Below are 20,547 nucleotides of genomic sequence, written 5' to 3'. Positions count from 1 at the left end.
TGGTCTTGATTTTTATTATTTTTACTACTCCGTATTATCCCTATCATTATCTAATGAAAACGTGTGGGCAGGTACTCTCGACTGACGCTATCCGTATTTCATATCTACTCTACATCCTTGCTTTCCTCCTTCTTTCCTCCGCCTGTTTCTCGGCTCCCACTCCGGGCCAATGGGAAGGAAGGTGGAAGGCGTCGTTTGATTCGCCAACTGCCCTCCCTGCCACCTGCCTTCCCAATCAAGTGGTCGATATATTTATCGTGATTGCGCCAGCGGAAGTGTCCCAACCGGTGTGGTTCGGTCGTACATAACCCGTTTTCCAAATCCGTTTTCTTTCTTCTTGGGTGACTCAAGGTTGGCAGGTTTGCAGGCTTGCAGAGGAAGGTCCCGGTCTGAGCCAGGACATGGCTGTCCAAGAAGCTGGCAAGAGTCAAGACCCGTGTCAGACAGATGTGACGAAAAGATTGGGGAACCGGCGGGACGTGGGACGCAGGACCCCTGAAACTCGTTTTTTTCAGCGGTGCGCTCGCTCACTGGGCGAACAGAGTCCCGTCGCAGCGGTATACCTGCGCATGCCACAGGTTTCCAAACTAGCCCGAACCCGAATGACTGATGGAATATCTTGCGCGGGTCGATTCAACCCAAGTCAGCCAGACTCAAAGAGCATCGGCCGGTAACCCCGTTTGGCAGGAATGGAAGAATGTTTCTGGAAATGGGCTCAAGCTCTTCGGAGGAGGGGGGCGCGGGGACCTAAACCACACAGACCTACATAGTAAACAGCTGGGCCATGGATGGAGCCAAGACACTGGCATCTCTAACCTCAGGTGGGGCTCTTCAGGCCGTTTGCTGCCGGCGCGTGATTCGTGCTGGATTGCAGAATCGCAATTGATTTGATCGGGTTAGCGCTCAACTGGGTTTCCCAGCGACTCGCATTCATGCATGCATTACACTGAGTTACATGGCATTCGACGGCTACCCTACCTCCCCCATCCAGGGATCTCGCCGACAAGCTTCATTTAGCGAGCCGAGCTGTTGGAGCACCCGACGAAATTGATCCGAGGTTGGTAGTACCAGGGCTTCTGTCAGAGGGCGTGAAAGACGGGCGACGGAGCGACAATGGTTTTCATTCCAAAGATGTTTCTAGCCACGACGCGGAAACTAGGATAGAACCAATCACCTGTTACCTGCGAGCAGTTTGGAAAGTGAGCTTCCCTCGTTCGCTCCTGCCTCCTCTTCTTGGCTTTTTGATCCAACGGAGCAGGCGCTCTTGGCGTCCCGACTGCGCCTCAGAGGGTCTCCACAATATCACACCCTTTGGGAGGAAGGAAGGCAAGATAGGCAAGAGCTGCCGTCTGTCTGTCTGTTTGGAACCGTCTCATGGACCTCACCGTTGGAGGCTGCGGTGGGACTTGACACAGTACAGGAAAGCCAGCGCGTTCGCTCCTTGTGACAGGCCATGCAATAAATGATAGCTTCGTTGACCGGGGGCGTTTGCTATTGCCGTTGCCGTTGCCCCAACGCCGTTGGTCTCGCACATGCGCGGGCTAGTGGGCGACGTTGCTCGTCACGGATTAAACTTTTTTCTTTCTTCGTTTTTTTCTTCTTCCTGCCCTGGCTGTCTTCTTTCTTCCAAGACAAATTGAGACGAGGTACGATATACTCACACAATCACACCACACACACCAAACACATAGTAATTGCAGCCGCTTCCCACCCCCTTTGTTTGATTCTAGAGTCCCAACTTTGCAAAAACATCCGCCTTACTCTCTCTTTCTCATCAGCTTTGGCCAACGCCTGCTGAGTTGTCGTGCTGAACCCGGCTTCCACCAGCCGCTGACGCCATGCTGCAGCAAACGATGCAAGAGAAGGGCCAGGTTGGAACAGCTGTCATGCTTGTCGTCCCAGAAACTTGCACATCTTGACTATGGAACCCCACTTAAACAGCCGCAATTAAGGACCAGGGGGTATTTTCCAGGTCAAGTGAAAGGGGGGTAACGGTACAGAGTGCGCACTCTCGCGTGCCACACCTCTCCCTCCGTCGCCACTTAGATGTAGGTACCCGCATCCAGACCGCGTACGTAATATCCCGTATCCATGTTCGAGACCGTTGAGTGGCACCGTGCCACGGTTATAACGCTGGGGCGACGCTGGAGGCGGCCTATGGGAAAAACTGATGGGAAAGGGGGACAAGATATCAGTGGGCGGCTGTGTCTCCAACATCCAGTTCTCCCAAGAATAGTAGCACATTATAGTCTGAGAAAAGTGGTTCGTAATGACGATCTTTCGCCCTCTTTCTCTCTCTCTCTCTCTCTCTTTCTCTCTTTCTCTCTTTCGCTCTTTCGCTCTCTCGTTGCATCCCGTCGACCAAACTGCCATGGTGCTGTTCTGCGCTCGGCTCAACACAGCTGTGAAGAATTAAAGGGGCCACGGCGTTGCTTCCACTTGCCGATTGTCCAGTGCTCGAACCCCTAAAGCACCTTGAACAACTGAAAGTGGATCATAATCGTAGCATTGCAAGACAATCCAAATGGGCGGTTTGCAGATGCTGCCAATGCACGTGTCCAATGCGCGTATTACTGGACGTCGTAGAAGGGTGTCGATACGTAATGGCGGAGACTGGCGGAAAGGGGTGTGGCTGCTTTTCCTGGCAGCTCTGACTGAGATCATCTCCCCTGGCGGCGAGTCTCCTCACAGGTCTCCTCGTCGCCAAAGTTGATCCTATTCCTGCCGCGTCATATCCAATTCGGTTCGGGGGACGATGGCCAAGTCCAATAGTGCGCTTGCACCGCCCCGGGGTTTAGAATTGGCATGCGCGATACGACGCAGAACATTTCCGCTGGATCTGGGCCCATTCGATTGAGATTCGACACAGATCAAGGACCCACCCTGCTGCTCCGGCATGGGGGATCATTTGATTGGCTAACGGTAAGGGCACCGAGCTTCTTTCATGGCCAATCGGATGATCAGATTATCCGGACTACACACTTGGATCAGCCCCTGCCTATCGTCGCTATTCGTACAAGCGTCCTGACTCTCGATTCGCTGACTAAGGTTTCACACTGTTTCGGTCGCCACCCAATCGCTTTTTCCTCACACAGATACAGTATATCGCTACGCATTGTCTGCTCTTGGCAGCAAGAAGCGCAAAGCAGGAGATGTTCCCGAATCAGTCCCAAAGGCTTCCAAAACTAACCTGATTCATCTGCTCATCATGCAGTCGTGAAAATATGTATCGAAATGCGGAAAACGAGGCGTGCCATGAAACTCAAACGCTGACTCGGCCTGGCCTAGGTAGAAGCATCAATCTTCGTCCGAGTCACGTGAGGTCAGACTCTTGTCATGTCCGTCCCGCGACATTGGACGAAGGGTCCAAGTCAGATCCAGCTTCGGATCGTCCAGACACAACGCTGGTTTTGTTTTGCCTCAAATTATCTTGGCTCACGTCTCGTCGAAACGGGCTTTACGCGGTCACATCGGCAAACTTTGATCTGGCATTACAGAGGGTGACAAACCCCATTCAGGCAGGTTCGCCGCCCCCTTGGATCTAGATAGTTGGCTCCGAGTCCCGACTCGCTCCCTCCTGCCATGTCCGCGTATTCACCTCGTCACGGATACGAGCCGCTATTGTCCCAGGATGCCTTTAGGCTGCTCCTCCTCGACCCCTCCAACTCCCGTGCCGCTGAGCTCAGGGGATCCCTACTCAACACTACCCTCGCAGACTGTGATTACGACCTGATCGACCCCTACACAGCCCTGTCATACGTATGGGGGGCTCCCGAAAAGCCATGTCATATCTACCTCGACGGCCATGATGACAATTCGTTTGCCACTACCAGGTCTCTTGATGACGCGCTCCGGGACCTGCGCGACGCCACCCGTGTCCGGAGGCTATGGGCCGATGCTCTATGCATCGACCAGTTAAATGTTGCGGAGCGCAACGCGCAGGTAAGCTTGATGGGGCGCATTTACTCGGCAGCCCACAGCACCGTCATCCATCTCGGCGATCTGACCCCCGACGTTTCTGGTGTTTTCGCTACCCCTCGTGCTTCGACACCCGGCGCCTCGGTTGGCAACTCTGGTGGAATCGCCGTCGAAAATAAGCGGAGTATTCTTGCCAAGTCGTGGTTCAGGCGCGTCTGGGTGCTCCAGGAGCTCGTCCTTTCGAAAGACCCTTGGGTGCAATGTGGCAACCAACGGATACGCTGGGACGCCTTCTGCCGTTACTTTCTCGGCACTGGAGCGAGTAAATCACAACATCTTCACGACGGTGATGCGGCGTTACGCGTTTTGTCAGACATGAACTTCAGCCGGACTAACAACGCTCGCCTCCCTCTCCATCGCGCCATCCAAGTACGCCGAGGTCTAGGAGCCACGGACCCGCGCGATTTTGTTTACGCCAGCCTCGGCATCATTAGTGATCTCCATGTTGTCAACCGGTATCTTCAAGTTGACTATTCAATGTCGCTGGCCGAGACGTTTGGTAAAGTTGCCCGATACATGTTTGACCAGCTTGGCGTCGAAAAAGCAATAGCGCTTACTGACCTCGAGTCCACCCATCCCATTGCGCCCTTGGAAGACCGTAGACGTTTGGCAAGAGACAGACCCCCATCATGGGCACCGGACTGGACTCGCGATGCTTCGTATACGATCCCCATGTACAAAGACAACCACCTAACCCACATGAGACTGAAGGGTATGCACCATGTCTTCACGGATGGCGAACTTCCGCTCGTGCTAGGCCATATTGGATACGAGGTTGACACGATCGAGAGCCTGCATAGCATGCCTTCCGGCGACAGGTCTTCATACCTCACCATAGAGTATGAGCAGGCTAAAATAGACCTTCGCAACCTGTACAAGAACACCCACGCGTCCGGAGACAAGTTTGGCTCTTACCGGCATGTGCCGCTCAAAGATAGAGAGGCGCAGCATGAGACGCTCTGCAACATCATCAGTAGTACCTGGACCCGGTTCTTCGAGGACAACATTGAGACAGCTGAACATCTTGGTTTTGTTGAATCGTTTGCTCAATGGACATCGGCCCAGGCGACGAGTAAGCGCGAGTTCGTTGGTTCGGGCACCAGAGGCCTCATCGAACTCCTGTTCAAGTATTTTGAGGTGCCAAAGGGCCGATCCGCGCTTGACGGCAGGTGCCTTGTCTTCACTCGAAGGGGGAACCTGGGCGTCGCGCCTTGGTCGGCGAAACCGGGTGACCACGTCGTGTATCTGGCCGGTAGCGAGACGGCTGTTGTCTTGCGCCCGAGGAGCGGCTTAGGAATGGGAAACATTGAGCGTGCTCTGTTGCAGAAAGTACGGCAGCCCGGATACGGAGCGGTTTCCGTGGCGGATCAAACCGGCGAACACGAGCTTTGGAGAGTACCTGAGCAAGGAGACGTACCAATCTCACATTTCGACGTCGTCGGCGAGGGTTACCTTGACGACTACACGGGCTGGTCTCTGAAGTATCCGCCCAAGGCTTCAAAGATGCGATTGTTCGCATTGCATTGAATGTCACAAGTGTGAGTACTGAGAAGCTTGGTAGCACAGAAGTTGATGACTAGTTAAGAGCTTTCTTGTTTGTTTCATGGAACATAGTCTCTCTAGATCCCCGTACGCGGTCTAGTGCAGTTCACCCGGTACACGTATATCACGATACGCAAACCAATAATCTTGTGTTGGGTATTGGGCATTATACTTATACTGTTTTTTGTGACTGTGTCGCTATCATTGTCTACTTGTGCGACTTTACCAAGGACCGGCTTGAAAACATACTTCCCTAATAAACACCCAATACGCAGCACATCTAATCTGTGTCATCTTCATCACTTGATACGGTACAGATACCTGATAACGCAGAGCAACTGCCGAACGAGACTTCACTTCAACCATAGCGCAAACGACTCCAACGAAGTCATCTAACGAAATTTATGTTTGCTGGCGAACTGAAAAGCGGAAGTGAGAGTCGGCTTTGGTAGAAGCTTTAAAACACGATACAAGGTAGTAGGCGTCTTCTTCCTTGTCAATATTCTCGATATGACGTTTTATACCCTCAGCTGCCTTGCTTTAACTCACGACTAAAATCCAACAAGGGTATCTATATATCTAACCGTTTCCCGCCCATCTTGGCGGCTGACGTCAGTATCGTTCTCATATTTGCACAATTCTGAAGTAACCACTCAGATAAAACTGTGCTCCCAGTGTAGGCTTCATTAGAGACCCGGACAGCACTCCGGCCATCGGGACGGTGATCAACAACCCGAAATAATTCCACGCCATCAATCCTCTGTTTGATGCATCTCTAATCCCCGTTCGCCGCCGATGTCACGAGGATCTGCAGCGAGCTGTACATGTACTCGGGGCGGTTGTCGTAGTGCGGCGCGCTGGCGTACGTGTCGGCGATGCCCCAGAACAGCACAGCGTTGCGCCACTGGAGGGTGATGGCGTCCTACTCGACGCCGCAGAGGAGAGCGCGGTTGAGACGCTAGCTGAGGACAGGGAGGCCGGCTCAGGATCTCGCGGAGAGGGCTTGGACGAGGTCCGACGAGGAGCGGCGCGAGTCGGACACGGCAGACGCTACCAGGGCGTCCGGGAGGGACAGGGTCGGCGGACAGTTGAGCAGCCAGGGGCCCCTACACATCATGGTCCACTCCAGCTCCTAGTCCTCGTCGATGATTTTCCGCCAGAGGTACGGCAGGAGGAAGAAGGCTTGGAGGAGCGTCGCGCCAGTGGCGATACAGAGGACGGCGATGAGAACCTGCGCAGGAGTGAACTTGACCCGCAACTGGACGCCCTTTCGCACCACAAGCACTGCAAACGGTGGTGTCGGCAGGAGGTCTGTCCATGGCTACTGGGAACTGTCGAAACCTCGCTCGGCTGGGCGTCGTAGAGGTGCGGATCGATGATGTTGTTGCGAAGGGTGTCGGTGACGGAGCCGGAGAACTCGGTAACGGCGGCGATGGCCATAGCCCGCCTCATGGTGCGGGAGGATACAGACGTCGATAACGAGTTTGCAATGTTGTTGGCGTCTGGACCGTCTGTGATCTTTCAGCTGCGGCCTTGTGGCGGGGGATCCACTCTGACCCGTCTCCTCGAGCGGCAGAGGGACGGAGAGAGGCAGAGGAGTGATGCTTACCGATGCTCCACGCATCGAGGAAGGAGAAGATGGTGTGGATGGCGAAGATGTAGTCATATTGGTTCAAAACGGCTACCGTCGTGGGTCAACAGCCCCAACTGTGCAAAATGGAGGGGGGTTACGGAGTACGATCGGCTTTTCTCAATGATTCGGTCTCGGGTCATCGTCGCTAACGGGGCCGGGATTTCCGGCGGCGGAGATCAGTCCCACGGACATGTCGCTTGGGGGAAAGGGGGTCAGTTCGCCCTCATGTTGCGGATGGCGGGCAGGGGTCTTTTTGGGTTCTCACACGAGTGATGTTGTATCGATATATGATTTCGAAGGGGGTTCACACTTGCGACGCACGAGTGACATCGATACATGGAGTATATGGCGATTCGTATCCATTTCGATGGCGTGCTGCCTCTTTCATCTGAATCTCCTTGGGTACATACGTTGCATTGTCACTTACATTCCAATCGACACCGGTGAGTCGTGACTACCACCACAACCTCAAAACCCCGGTAAGAAGGGTTAGAGTTGTAACGCCATCGTCACTTACCACTTATTAAGTTATGGATCTCGTAGGCCAAGAGATTATCTCTGATCCGAGGCCTATATTTGGCTTTTACTTTGTTCGAGATACATTTCAACTGTACATGCTTTTACCTAATTTCGGTCCCATTCCAGGCTTATCTCAATTCTATATGTTCAACACAGGCACTCACACATGAACATGATAGGCACTTTTATAGAACCATCCTACACGATAACTTCTCATCAAGACGTGTTGGTAATGTTTAAATCAAAATTCAGTCGTTCGTGCTATCTTAAGCAACTTGACGGAATATCGCAAAGATGTTTCTTTTCCTTCCATGTGTCTTTCCGTGCATCAAAAAGGGAAAGACGTGTTGATGGTTCCTTGTGTCTTTCCTATCAGTTCGTCTTTGTCTGTTCGATCTCGCAGACATCGTGATCCATGCTCTTTGTGTTTTCTGTCTCCAGATGAGAGGTATGCGCAAGACGATTGCCGTCGTAGCCGCTACGCCAGAGTATTAGTGCACTTGAACCGTGATGAGTACAGATGCAATATGAGCAGAACATACAAAAGAATGTCCATCTGATCAATCGTGAGACCCTTCGTCTCTGGCAGGAAAAAGTAAGCCCAGACACTGGCTGTCAGCATCCAGCCAGCAAAGAAGAACCAGACACCATAGTTAAGACCGCTGAAAATATACGGCAGTGCCTTTGTGATGATGAATTGAATCATCCATTGAGTAAAAGCTGCGAATGTTCCAGTCAAATTGCGAAGGGCACCAGGGAATATCTCGGCAGAGACGATCCAAGGAATACCGTTGAGACCGAATGACCAACTACGTTACTCAGTACCATCTCCACCCCACCATTAGAAGCAGACTCCTAGAAGCTAAACTTACAAGACAGAGTATATCATTATGGCGGCGGTGGCCACCCGCCCTCCAGCTTTCGTTGAAGCGGAGGGCTTTCCTCCAGCTGCGATGATCGGTGCCGGATTCGCCACCTTGACATAAGCACCAACATACCATAAACAGAGGCAGCAGGCTACGGACGAGATGATGGTAGGTCTGCGACGGCCCCAGATGTCGATTAGCGCACCGTAGAAGATAATGGATGCAACGGCCTTCACAAGGCCGTAGATTCCGGTATACAAGGCCACGTCAGTGATACCGATGGAGCCGAAGAGCATGGGAGAGTAATAGTTGATGGCTATCAATACAGGGGGATTAGTGGTCTGGTTCCGTCGAAAAACGAAAGTGTGAAAGAATACTTACCAGCGGCACCTGACATGTTCTGGAGAGCGAATGCAAAGAACACGAGAAGCAGCCGATTCCGCATCCCCTTTCGTGATAGTTCATGTAACGATCCTCGGATGTAGGCATAGAACCCACGGCCGTACATTGCCGCGACGGCCGCTTCTTCCGTCAGCCGGGCCCGGATCATCTCGACTTCCTCCTGCATGTATTGATGATCCATCGGTAGTTGTCGTATCGAGACAAGAGTTTTCTGTGCCTCCTCCTCTCGACCTTTCCGGTAGAGCCAAAGAGGAGACTCATGCAGCAAGAACCCACCGACTAGCAAGGCTCCTGACGGAATCAGCTGGATGGCCATTGGTAGGCGCCAGGACGTAGAACTCGAGGGGTTCATGTTTTGGTTGATGCCGTAGTTGATCCAGAAGCCTATCAGTGAACCTACTTGGTACGTGACTTCAAAGAGACCAGTAAGAATACCCCGGATAGAGGGAATGGACAGCTCAGCGATGTAGGAAGGCACGGTTGCTGTGATGACACCGCAACCCCAACCTGTCAGGGCTCGACCAACGTACATGGATGTAAGGTCATTCGAAGCGGCTGTCATTGGAATGGCCCCAGCGAGGAAAACGAGATTGCTGATTATGAGCGCCCACTTGCGACCGACACGCTCGGTAACTAGGAGGACGCTTGTGTCAATCCCGAAATCGGAATCTGGGATAGAAAGGAAGACCAACTCAAAAAGCACATGAACGCGCCGCCCACAGCGCCGGCCTGAAAAGCCGAGGTAATATTGGAAGAGATCTCCTTCGACGTATCTGGAGTGATGCCGAAGTCGTTTACGAAACTGTTGCGCGCAATCGTCGTTCCGATAAAGGCCGAATCATATCCGAAGCTGTCGTGGGATGATCAGTACGCGCAAACCAGATCAACGACCGCGTCAATCTCCGGCATAAGGCCTGGGCGAGAGCGATCTGACCCACAGTAGTGATCCCATGGCAATGATGGAGGACTCGATATAGAGGCGCACGTTGTAGACCTCCTTCGGCGTGGACCGGTCCTCGACAGCACGGATCCCTCCCATCTTTTCCCACTCACGGACCTCCGTAGTTCACAGACGTAGTCGAAAGAAGGTTACGCGGAGTAAGAGGCTTACAAGTGGGATGGAAAGGGGTGTCCGGAGGTCCAAATAAGCTTGTCAAGAGCCGCGATGTTGGCTTCGTGGTCCAAGAGCGAGTTGCGAGCAATGTATCAGAATCAAGAGAGCACATGTTTCTGACCGGAAATGAAGTCTTCTCTTCCCTCGGTTTCCGCTTCCCTCCCCGCAAATATCGTCTGCTCCTCCGCATTGTAACCATGGGTGCGGGGATGGAGTCCGGAGAAGAATGCCGACGCAGGATATTCAGATGGCTGGGGTAGCAGCCCCCAGACTTAACCCCTAGCCTCTTTTAACCCGATGACCCTACAGGTCTACGAGGCAGAGATGCACCAATTAGACCAGCTGGGAGTCGAGAACTCCGAGCAGCTCCGAAAGACGCAGGGGAATTGTAAGGAACCAGCACGGCAATTGGAACACATGGGCAAGCGATAGTGGGGTTATTAAAGATCAGCAGTATCAGAATTAGACAACGAGAACCCCTTTCATTTTCAATTTTCCGAGACAAGGGCTCGGGGATGTTTTGTATCTGGATTCAAGTTGCCGACCAACTAAGGGATTGATGTTATTGTCGGGGCATCAAGTTGGATGCATCACCTAAAGCACACTGCGCCCTTTGTCCTTTACAGGAACGGCCCGGCGTTAAATATAACAACAACAACCTAAAGCACAGCGTATCGAAGGTGCAGGTGTCGCACATCCACGACCTGTGGGAGCGTGGTGGGCCCAGAATTCCTATATAAATGAAATAAAGAGCAATATCTAACAATAGCTTTTCTACAATTGATTAGACTGAACAAATGAAAAAAAGTCGCCGTCGTCTGATGAGCAAGCACTTTTGGCTTATAAAGTGAGCTTCAAGCACAAGCTCCGAAACAGCTCGTGCAAATTGCCTCTTTGATTATCACTAGTCAGATGTCAGACAGACCGAGACAACAACCCTTTATGCGATCCGTTGCTGAGGTGTGGCACACCGGGAATGTCCTGGCTACTTGCCAACTACTTCTCGAGTTTGATGGATGGCTTCATGATCAAGGGTCTCACAATATAACAGGAAGGCTGAGTCAGAATACTCGAAAGGTTATTATTGTATGACTGAAAGTATGCTATCAAAGTGAGCTATATCATTGATGATTTGCAGACCCTACTGCTGGCTCGCTTGTTCACTCCTTTTGAAAGCAAAGAACATCTCCTATCGCGACCTTGGACACTGGCTGTCCCAGTCATTACTTTGTATAACTCTCCTCTAGACTTGCCAATCAATGTTGCTCGCGTGCATGTGTCAAAGTCCTGCTATATATCGAATCAGAATTGATCAATCATTGGTTTGTGTGGCAACCCTCGCCAAGCATTATGGATAGGAATTCGGACTTGTGCGCAAGTTCAGTCGGACAAACTGAAACCTAGCGCTCCTTTGAATGAAGTTATGATACCGAATTGCAAACGTGTCAAGCCTCGATACGTGGGCCATGGTTAAAGAACTTACACAAAGACAGCTCTGAATCAAGCTTCTTGCGAATAGGTCTCTACTGTTCTCTCTATAACCTTGTTAGGTTGCTTGGAAATTGTATCCATACTGAGTTCATGCTGGCATCCTTGGAGGTGTTGGCTATGATCTAATATGCTTATCGATAGGCTTTTGTTTTTCACATGGCTATTTCTATATAATAGCTGCGCGTAGATAGATCTCTTTGCTCTTGTAGCAGTGGCTTCCGAAGGGGTCCCCCCCAAAATGCTCCGCATTTGAATGAAGTCCAATTGCTCTCCCAGCAGCGTCTAATGCTCGATGCAAGCGAGTGTCTTCTATGTATGTGATGTCCTGCTGGTGTTAAAACCACCACTCGAACCCACTCGAACCCACTTGCAAGTGGTAGGAGAGAGAGTTTCGTCGCAAATTGTAGGCACGGACGAACCTGAACTGTCGTTCCCGACTTCATTTAGCTTCGTACTCACACTCGTCGCTTTTCTCGCTGGTGGGTCTTTGCTGAAAGTAGGTTACGATGGTGCCTGTTTCACATATGGGGCCGCATGGTGATCTCCGGTCCATCAACTCAGATACAATAATAATGCATGGATGGCCACCCACTATAATTAAGGTGTAGCGTTCGGGGTTGGCGAAAGAATGTCGTACCCATTGATTGCCAGCAGGGAAGTCTGGAGAACAAACCACTATGTATATATAGTATGATAGACTAGAGACTGATAATGTGATATTCCCAGTTTGTAAAGGGGAGATAATAGGAGTAGCAAGAGCTGTAAACATTCGCTCCTGATCAAGTGACGATGCCATCATTTAGTCAATGATTGATGGTATCCACATCGTAGCCGTTTGTATGGTCTCATGATCTTAGCGACTCTTCGTTTAAGCGAGAATAGGAAGGCGAATGGCCTCTTGGAGGTCTAGAATACTCTGGATTACCACGCTAACTTTGACGCTGTTATGACCCCAACTGGGGTTGTCATGTTCCACTTAGCTTCCCCGACCGCCTCTGCCATTTCACATCCTCCGCAAAACGGCCGCAGGGCCTCCGTATGTATTCGTCGAAGTCGTCTGAACACAGGAAGCCGTGGCTAGACAACCATCCAAACGGCCAAAGGGCGGAGTAAACAGCGAGGAGATGGGGTCTCTAGGAGGATCCACGCACGGCCAAGCCCCGAAATGAGACCACCAATTGACCATTGCTGGACCATTACTGGACCATTACTGGACCCAGCTCTCCAGATCAGGGTAGCAGTTAACAGGCAGACACTTTGCGGGTCAAACCTTAGCATCTCAGACTATCTCAAAGTACTGACCCACCTCCTCTTAAGTCACTTTTGTCCCCACACCACCAACTCTAAATTCTCCACACCACTAACTTCAAATTTTTAACACTAAGTCAACAAGAAAAAAAAAAAAGCTTTTTTAATAGTATATACTACACCCTTTATACTATGCCTAGTATCCTCTATATATAGGAGACTATCTCTAGGGGTAAGTTTCTCTAAAAAGTTAATTTGTGTTACTAAATTCTAGATGTACCTTAAGCTAATAGAGATATCTCTGTTTTCTTCTTTTTTCTGTAGGAAAAGGGTAAGCTGGTCTGTGCATAGGTCTGTGCAGAATTAAGCGAGAGACTTTAAGAGGTACTTTGATGACTCAAGTGCTGCCCCGCAATGTGTCTGCCTGTTAACCGCTACCCAGATCAGGGCTGCAAGGGACCCCGTTTCCCACGACGGCGGGGTGACGCTGGCCTTACTTTCGGCCATTTAACCTTGTCCTGCCACGCTCGGTAACAGCGAACAAAGTGCCGCCGAAATTACCAATACCCACGGCATCGTCATGTGCCGCCGCTGTGCTCCCAACCAAACCATGGTTGCCACAACCCCGTCTTCTCCGTACGGGGTATGGTACCGAACTGCTTGGCGACTGCACGACTGCGATGCATTGCTACTCCACCACGGCTTTCTTGATGTCATTGGACCATTCGGGCGTCGGCCTCACAACCGATCCAGGCAAGCGGGAGAATGTGTTGACCGCCACGTGCAAAGGTTTCTACGACACGAAGGGCCATATCTCAAACCTACGAGACTCGAGGGGCCAACCGGTCCAGGCCGTTCTGTTTGTCAAAGATTGATCGATGTTGAGTTTCAGCGAGCGATACCGCGGCCAAAAACCCCGCGCCTCCGCATCTCCCGCATTTTGCTCTTGGACCTGCGCTAGCCCACTGCTGCTGGGGTTCGTTGGTCTTTGGATTGGCTTTTGCTAACCTGACCATGGCCGACCGCCCCGCGTTTACTACTGACCCCAGTATGCATCCCGGCCATCCCGCGCGACCCTCTCTAGTTCCGCCCCCATCGTCGACTGGTCAGGTTTTCCTTCGGCCCACAGAGTAAGTCCAATAGTCATTTCCATTGCGTTCCTTTGCTCCCTTGCCTTCTCGTAATCAATGTCCCCACAGAGCCTCAAAAGACTTGCCGCAGGGTGCATGACTAGATGTCCTTGGTATCCCGAAGGATCTATTTCCTTGGCTCTGTCATGGCTGACGTCGGTACGGGAGCCCGGTCGACAGCCTCCGCGTCGAGTCAGTCCCGGTAGATCGCTCAGTATATAAGATGAACTCGCTGCGTTCCTAAGGTCGGAGCTTTTCGGATCTCAGGCGGCACCAGTATACAACAAGCAACATGGCACTTCTCAAGGGTGGCACCGTCTTCACGGCGATTGCTTCTCTCGCGGCCATCGCGGTCCCTGTGGCCGCAGATGTTCCGGCGACCATCACTGCAGAATACCTCGCGGCGGCAGGCAACAGCTCCCTCTTCACTCGATGGAGGCCTCGTTCCCACTTCATCGCGCCGCACAGCTGGATGAACGACCCTTGCGGTGCGGTCTACGACCCGGTCACCTCAACCTACCACTTGCACTATCAGTTCCACCCTAACCACGCGACCTGGGGCAATATTTCCTGGGGACACGCGGTTTCAAAGGACCTGTTCCACTGGACTGATGTCGGCGACTGGGCAAACGACTCATCTGTTTCCCTCGCCGCTAATAAGTACCCTGCCGCTCCCCTTTCGGTGTTTACTGGTACAACCCTGGCGGTCAACGTTGAGGGTGTCAACGACGGCACTCTCCTGACTTTCGCAACCGGTATCCATGCCCTGCCTACGAACTGGAAGAAGCGGTACATTCCCGGTACCGAAGTGCAGGCCCTGTACACCTCCGCGGATGGAGGTTCGACATGGAATGAACTCAGCACTGTCCTTTCCAGCCCTCCTGAGGGTTGGAACGTCACCGGCTGGAGAGACCCTCACTTCTTCCCCTCCGAGGATCTTGACAACCTCCTTCAGGTCAGCGAGCCCCACTACTATGTGGTCCTCGGCTCTGGCCTCAAGTCCGACAACGTCCCTGCTGAGTTCCCCGACGCCGCACGCCCTGGCTTTATCGGACCTCGTATTCCGCTCTACTCTGCACCTGCGTCCAACCTAACCCAGTGGACTTTCCTCGGGGCCCTATGGGAGCCTGCCGCCAACTCGTCGTTGGGCCACCCCGATGTTACCGGATCTTATGGTTACAACTTCGAGGTCAGCAGCTTCTTTGACCTCCCCGTTGGCGAGACTGGGGAGAAGGCCTGGTTCGTTACCATGGGTGCTGAGGGCGGCAACACCACCCAGCACTGGAAGGAACAGTGGGCTCTCTGGAACCGTGGAGATGTTGCGCGCCGTGACAATGGCTCCGTCGAGTTCACACCTAACTCGGGTGCCGCCCTGGACTGGGGTCTTTCTTATGCTCAAGCCACCTGGGTTGACTCTCGGAACAACAACCGACGCATCGTGTGGGGATGGGTCAGCGAAGACATGGTGTCCGACTATCAGCCTAAGACCGCCACGACGTTCGGATATCAGGGAGCTATCAACTTGCCCACAGAGCTGTACGTCCAGGAGACCAAGGACGTCCAGAACTGCGGTACTCAGCAAGATGGCACCTACTGCATCGAGAGCTGCGGCGGCGCCACTGCGCAAACACTAGGCATCCGTCCCCTTCCTGACGTTCTGGAGATTCTCCGCCAAGGCGCCGAGGTCCAGGAGTTCCAGGTTGGCGAGCTCACTGACGCCGCCAAGTCTGTGTCCGCAAACGTCGGCACCTCATACGAGCTGACCGCGACACTCAGCAATTTCAACGGCCCGGCTGGCATTACTATCGGCCAGAGCCCTGACAACGCCGAGTACACCACCATCGTCTTCGACCCTGCTACATCGCAAATTAGCGTCGTGCGTGGCCACAGCAGTCTGCTCCCCAACTTCAACAACGCCAGCATTGTCGGCCACTTTGAGCCCTACAAGATTCGTAGCACCGGCAGCAACACCACTGCCGTCGAAGATATCAACTTCCACGTCGTTCTTGACGGCTCTCTGCTCGAAATCTGGGTGAACGAGCGCTTCGCGTTGACGGCACGCATCTACCCCTCGCGCAACGACAGCACCGGTCTTGGCTTTTTCGCTGGTGACGCGGCGGCGCCCGCTGGTGTCAAGGCGACGTGGAAGGATGTTAAGGCTTGGGTCGGCCTTGCCAAGGCGTGGCCGCAGAGACCAGAGGACACTAGCGTTCCCTTGCTTTGGGATACGCCCGAGCAAACGAATAATTACCAGTGGTGGGAAGGGTACTAAACACAAACACCAATGTGGCGATGAAATAACGCGTCACCTTTGAACAGAGTAAAAATTATGTTTTTAATGTTAATGAAAATAAATCAAACATAAAAATAACCTTGCTTGATCAAATCTGACTGCCGATAAGTACCCGTACTACGGCATGAACTGACAAATGCAAAATGAAAGGGACGAGACTCGAACTCGCGCGGGTTGCCCCACCAGGAAACAGATGTTAAGCTGACCTTAACCTGGCGCCATAACCAACTCGGCCACCCTTCCGATGGTGATCATAGGATCTCTTTCGCTGTAATCGGTTCATGACAATATCATGATAACCCCTCAGATGACGGAGATGCTTCAGTGCGAAAAACTTTCAAGTGGGTAAGGACGCTAACAAGTTCGGGGTTGTGAAGTGGACCAGGGGAAGCGGAAGAGGCTTCATTGGGTAAAGCGATAAACTGGCGATTTAAGAACCTAGGTCCTTATGATTAAGTTCGGCTCGAGGGCACGATCCCTGTTAGAAATCAACCAAACGGACAACAGGGAGGCTGTCCCTGGAAAATGGCGCAAAATTAATTTTGTTCCTCAATCGTCTTGATTGTCGGTGCTTTGCCAGAGTTCAGCGAACCCGCCTAAAGTTCAAAGATTAAGACGAAGTCCAAGTTGAAGGGACGGAAAAGGTTGGGTAGACGGCAATTCGGTCAGATATGGTGATACGCGGCTCTGGGCGAAACACGTAGCGGAACACATTCGAGCTTAAAGGGTCTTGGGATAAGCCCAGACCACCGCGTAAACCAGCGTGAGACAACATGAGGGAAACAGGATATCATTGACCAATGATCAACCTTTCTTGACCTTGGGCGGCGATCGAGCGACTCACTGACCAACGAGCCCGGATCGCATCCTCCCTTACATGAGAAAACCAGGCAATTCGTTGTAGAAGCGTCTTAGATGCCACATAACCACCCAATCATCCGATAAACAGCTGTCATTGCTGTCCGCCTAGCTCATCCCTGTGGTCTTCCTGGAATGATCATTGCGATCATGCTGCGTGTGCATCCAATTAGTGCATCGACGGCGCGTGACGTCACGCTTTTATTGCCTAATGCGGCAAGCAAGATGTAGTTGACGTCGGCGGCGGCAGCTTTTCCAGCCCCAGAAATTCCCAAGTCTCCAAGGGAGGGGAAATATGACTTCCATGTCCTAGCTATAGCTTCACGTAAACCTCCCAAGTCCTCATAGCTAACGAGTTCCTCGCTCCTGAAGGTCAGCCAGCTTACACAATCTCCAAGGTTTTGTCCCTTGTTGGCATGCACATCAACAACCGTAATTATGTTTAAGGGGAGACCTAGCGATGATATGGACGGCACGTCTCCACAACCGCCGACTCTACTGCCTCCGACAGCAGCACCATCTCCGCCGCCTCCTGCTTCGGACCCTGGTTCAAATACACCCCCGAGCCAGTCCAGCTATGGCTACTCCAGCCAGTCGACGATGGGCCAAGAGCCCGAAATAGTGGAGGCACACGAGGAAGAAAGACCGACAGATAGCCATTACCTGGCGGATATGGCCACCAAGCAGAAGCCTCTAGAGGAAAGAGGGCATGCCGAGCTTGACCATGGAGATGTGGAGGTCAAGAACCTGGGATGGAACAACCCCCCGAGCATGGTCTCTCAGCCCATGATTGGGGGATTGACGAATGAGGAGCTTTGGATCCTGGTTCGACGATTTGATAAGGTAAGCCTTGCACAGTGACTCGATATTGCAGAACGAAATGCCCTCTATGGTAGATACTCATAAGCCCTCTAGCAAATATTCCATGTCAAGTCAATAGCTGAACCACCAGTAAGCGTTCTCATGCCTTCCTCGTATACATCCGTCTTACAATCATACAGCTCGCCAATCTGGATATGAACATCGCAGATGAAGAGGAGTTTTCACCGGATAAACTCCGCGCTCATGTTGAACGCTTGTACATGACTGTAATAGTTGGTCTCTTCTCCTTCTGGAAACAAATCGTCCGCCTTCGTTCATGGCGTGAGTCGAGACGCACATCAACTTTCCTTGCCGTCTACTCCGTCGCCTGGATCTTCGACTTCGTAGTCCCCGTCCTTATCAGCTTTCTGATGGTTCTTGTTCTTGTCCCCGAAGCACGAGACTTTTGTTTTCCTCCCGCACCACCCTCTCTCATCGATAGTAAAACAGGCGGCGTCAAGAAACCGGCGTCGGGCGTCCTTGCGTCGGACGACTCCATCACAGGTGCCCCCGAGAAGCATGCCGGAGAGGCCGTGGAACAAGAAGCTCACAGCTTCGTCAATAGCATTTCCTCGCTGGTCATTAGCACGGCGGCAGGAAAACATCCCCAAGGCGATCCCCACGATGATACCGCTGCCCCCGACCCTACTAACGTTGCCCAAGATATCGTCGATGCAAAAGACAAGACAGGCGGTAACGAGCCCAGCGGTCATCACGACAAGACCAAGAAGCCTGTTCATGAATCAGTCTGGGTCAAAGCCAGACCTGTTATGCACGGAATTGCGGACGTGAGTTGTCCAGAATCTGGCGTTGATTCAGCACATAACTAACAGACATAGCTGGTGGACACCTGGGAACGCTTCGGCAACGCGCTTAGCCCAACACCGCCATTCCCACAACAGCGGCCTCGACTCATCCTCGCTAGCATTTTGTTGCCGATTCTCCTCGGATCTTTCTTCATGACGTCATACATGCTGGTTAAGGGCACTGGGTTCATAGTTGGATTCACCTTCTTTGGCGATCCGATCATCCAAAGAGGCATGGTGTTTATCAACCGGTCAGTGTTTCTTTCAACGTTAATTACTCGCACATCTAAATTATGTTCAGCACCTACCCTCATTGGCAGAAGTACATTGAATTGCGAAACACTATTCTTAAGGGCATTCCAACCAATGCCCAGCTTACCATTACGCTTCTACGTATTGGCGAGAGAAATAAGGCGCCGATTCCGCCTCCTCCTACATCCTCCGAGCCGCCCCCAGATTTGCCTCACGCGACTGCTGGTCAAGGCCTAGAGCATCTCGGTAAGTTCCACAATGTTTCCTTCGGCTTTGCCTTTCACTCACAAACTCACAAGGCGTTGATCAAGACGAAATAGACCTCGCCGTCCAACCCGATCAGAATGCTCTTGCCCCCGCCGAGTCTCAGACCGAAGAGCACAAACAGAAGAAGGGACATAGGATCATGAACTTCATCAAGAGCACTGCAAAGGGCGGTGTCAACACCTCTTTGGCTGCAGACAAACTGAAGGCCAAGGTAGGCGCCAAACACGCCAAAGACAGACTTGGCGTGGTCAAAACAGAACCTGATCCCCACAAGGGACCAATATCCTTCCCCGCACGTTGGAAGGGTAAGAAAGGTCGTGTTTACATCACCATAACGGCGACTACACCTGCTTTGAGCTGGACAACCGATTCTGATGACTTGAATCCGACATGGACTATTACCATTGGAGATATTGAGGTCTGTTCCCGCAGTGCTTTACTACCTACACCTCACAGAAACTTATTTTGTTACAGCAAATACGTAAAATGGGCGGGCTAGGATGGAAGTCTAAAATACTCGTGGGTTGGGCCACAGATCGTGAGATTGCGGATTCTCTCATTGTGACAGATAGTGCAGGCAAGGAGTATCATCTCACTGCAATCATTTCGAGAGATGAGCTATTCAACCGCCTGGTTGCGATGGGATCGCAAATGTGGGAAGCTTGGTAATGATACCATGATAAACAGCATGGAATCAGCTTGCACAGCACAGTTAGTGTTGGAAAACAGGAGCTCATAGCTAGCTAGCATATATCTCATGAAACGGGAAATAATAAAGATGTAAACTGGTAACCGGAGGTGACCTTGCCCTCTTACAAGTTACGATATCGAACACGACTAAAACAAGGTCGACTGCATGAATAAGAATATTAGGTGTAAAACACAAATTCAATGCTCAGTGACAGCCGAAAGACTTGTCAAAAAACAAAAACAAGAAAGAAAATACGTTGCAACACTAGAACATATCGCAATCGCGCGCAACAACTGTGTCTTTCAAAATGATATCCATCTAAAAGACATTCACAGACTGACCATGAGGGGAAATTGGCTGATAATGGGGATACTTTTGAGTTGTACATATCACTACGAGAATTGTCTAATAGTGCCACTGAATCGTAAAGTAACGCTCGAAATGTATAGTTGTGTGAGCCGGGTACTCATGTGATATTCACTCGCAGAAGAATTGTAGAAATGCTGAATCGAGGAGGGTCTTGTTATCAGGATGAATATGGCCAGTGCTCATGACACGATGCCAGAACTGACTCACAATCATTTCATAAAAACAAA

The 20,547-nt window shown here is 51.8% G+C and overlaps 5 protein-coding genes and 1 non-coding gene across 6 annotated transcripts; 3 read left to right on the top strand and 3 right to left on the bottom strand.

Annotated features, from left to right (window-relative positions):
* Window positions 1–3,383: 3,383 nt before the first annotated feature.
* LY79DRAFT_557752 (HET domain-containing protein) lies at window positions 3,384–5,756 on the top strand. The gene has a single exon (XM_060558121.1). It carries the CDS (start codon window positions 3,583–3,585, stop codon window positions 5,503–5,505), a length of 1,923 nt encoding a protein of 640 aa, XP_060412768.1. The 5' UTR covers window positions 3,384–3,582; the 3' UTR covers window positions 5,506–5,756.
* A 539-nt stretch (window positions 5,757–6,295) lies between these two features.
* Window positions 6,296–7,846, bottom strand: LY79DRAFT_670789 (uncharacterized protein; the record flags this gene model as incomplete). Its single annotated transcript, XM_060563823.1, has 6 exons — window positions 6,296–6,442; window positions 6,530–6,626; window positions 6,687–6,804; window positions 6,846–7,031; window positions 7,130–7,201; window positions 7,837–7,846. 6 exons carry the CDS (start codon window positions 7,844–7,846, stop codon window positions 6,296–6,298), a joined length of 630 nt encoding a protein of 209 aa, XP_060412767.1.
* Window positions 7,847–8,044: 198 nt separating this feature from the next.
* LY79DRAFT_689646 (general substrate transporter) lies at window positions 8,045–9,979 on the bottom strand (the record flags this gene model as incomplete). Its single annotated transcript, XM_060564720.1, has 6 exons — window positions 8,045–8,150; window positions 8,215–8,481; window positions 8,545–8,854; window positions 8,920–9,573; window positions 9,633–9,790; window positions 9,879–9,979. 6 exons carry the CDS (start codon window positions 9,977–9,979, stop codon window positions 8,045–8,047), a joined length of 1,596 nt encoding a protein of 531 aa, XP_060412766.1.
* Window positions 9,980–14,215: 4,236 nt separating this feature from the next.
* LY79DRAFT_670787 (glycosyl hydrolase) lies at window positions 14,216–16,195 on the top strand (the record flags this gene model as incomplete). Its single annotated transcript, XM_060563822.1, has 1 exon — window positions 14,216–16,195. The coding sequence occupies one exon, from the start codon at window positions 14,216–14,218 to the stop codon at window positions 16,193–16,195; it is 1,980 nt and encodes a 659-aa protein (XP_060412765.1).
* A 165-nt stretch (window positions 16,196–16,360) lies between these two features.
* Window positions 16,361–16,459, bottom strand: LY79DRAFT_t169. The gene has a single exon. It is a non-coding gene; the product is annotated as a tRNA-Leu (tRNA).
* A 1,215-nt stretch (window positions 16,460–17,674) lies between these two features.
* LY79DRAFT_591251 (uncharacterized protein) lies at window positions 17,675–19,929 on the top strand (the record flags this gene model as incomplete). The annotated part of the gene is made up of 7 exons (XM_060561257.1): window positions 17,675–17,917; window positions 17,990–18,025; window positions 18,076–18,723; window positions 18,775–18,992; window positions 19,043–19,239; window positions 19,293–19,678; window positions 19,735–19,929. The coding sequence occupies 7 exons, from the start codon at window positions 17,675–17,677 to the stop codon at window positions 19,927–19,929; spliced, it is 1,923 nt and encodes a 640-aa protein (XP_060412764.1).
* Between the last annotated feature and the right edge of the window lie 618 nt (window positions 19,930–20,547).

Source organism: Colletotrichum navitas (assembly GCF_030913465.1).
Source record: "Colletotrichum navitas strain CBS 125086 chromosome Unknown LY79scaffold_41, whole genome shotgun sequence".
NCBI lineage: Eukaryota > Fungi > Ascomycota > Sordariomycetes > Glomerellales > Glomerellaceae > Colletotrichum > Colletotrichum navitas.
This window is presented reverse-complemented; position numbering and strand designations above follow the sequence as displayed.

Excerpts from the sequence above, each read along its gene's own strand:
- LY79DRAFT_557752 (XM_060558121.1), top strand. The coding sequence starts at position 3,583 with ATGTCCGCGTATTCACCTCGTCACGGATACGAGCCGCTATTGTCCCAG.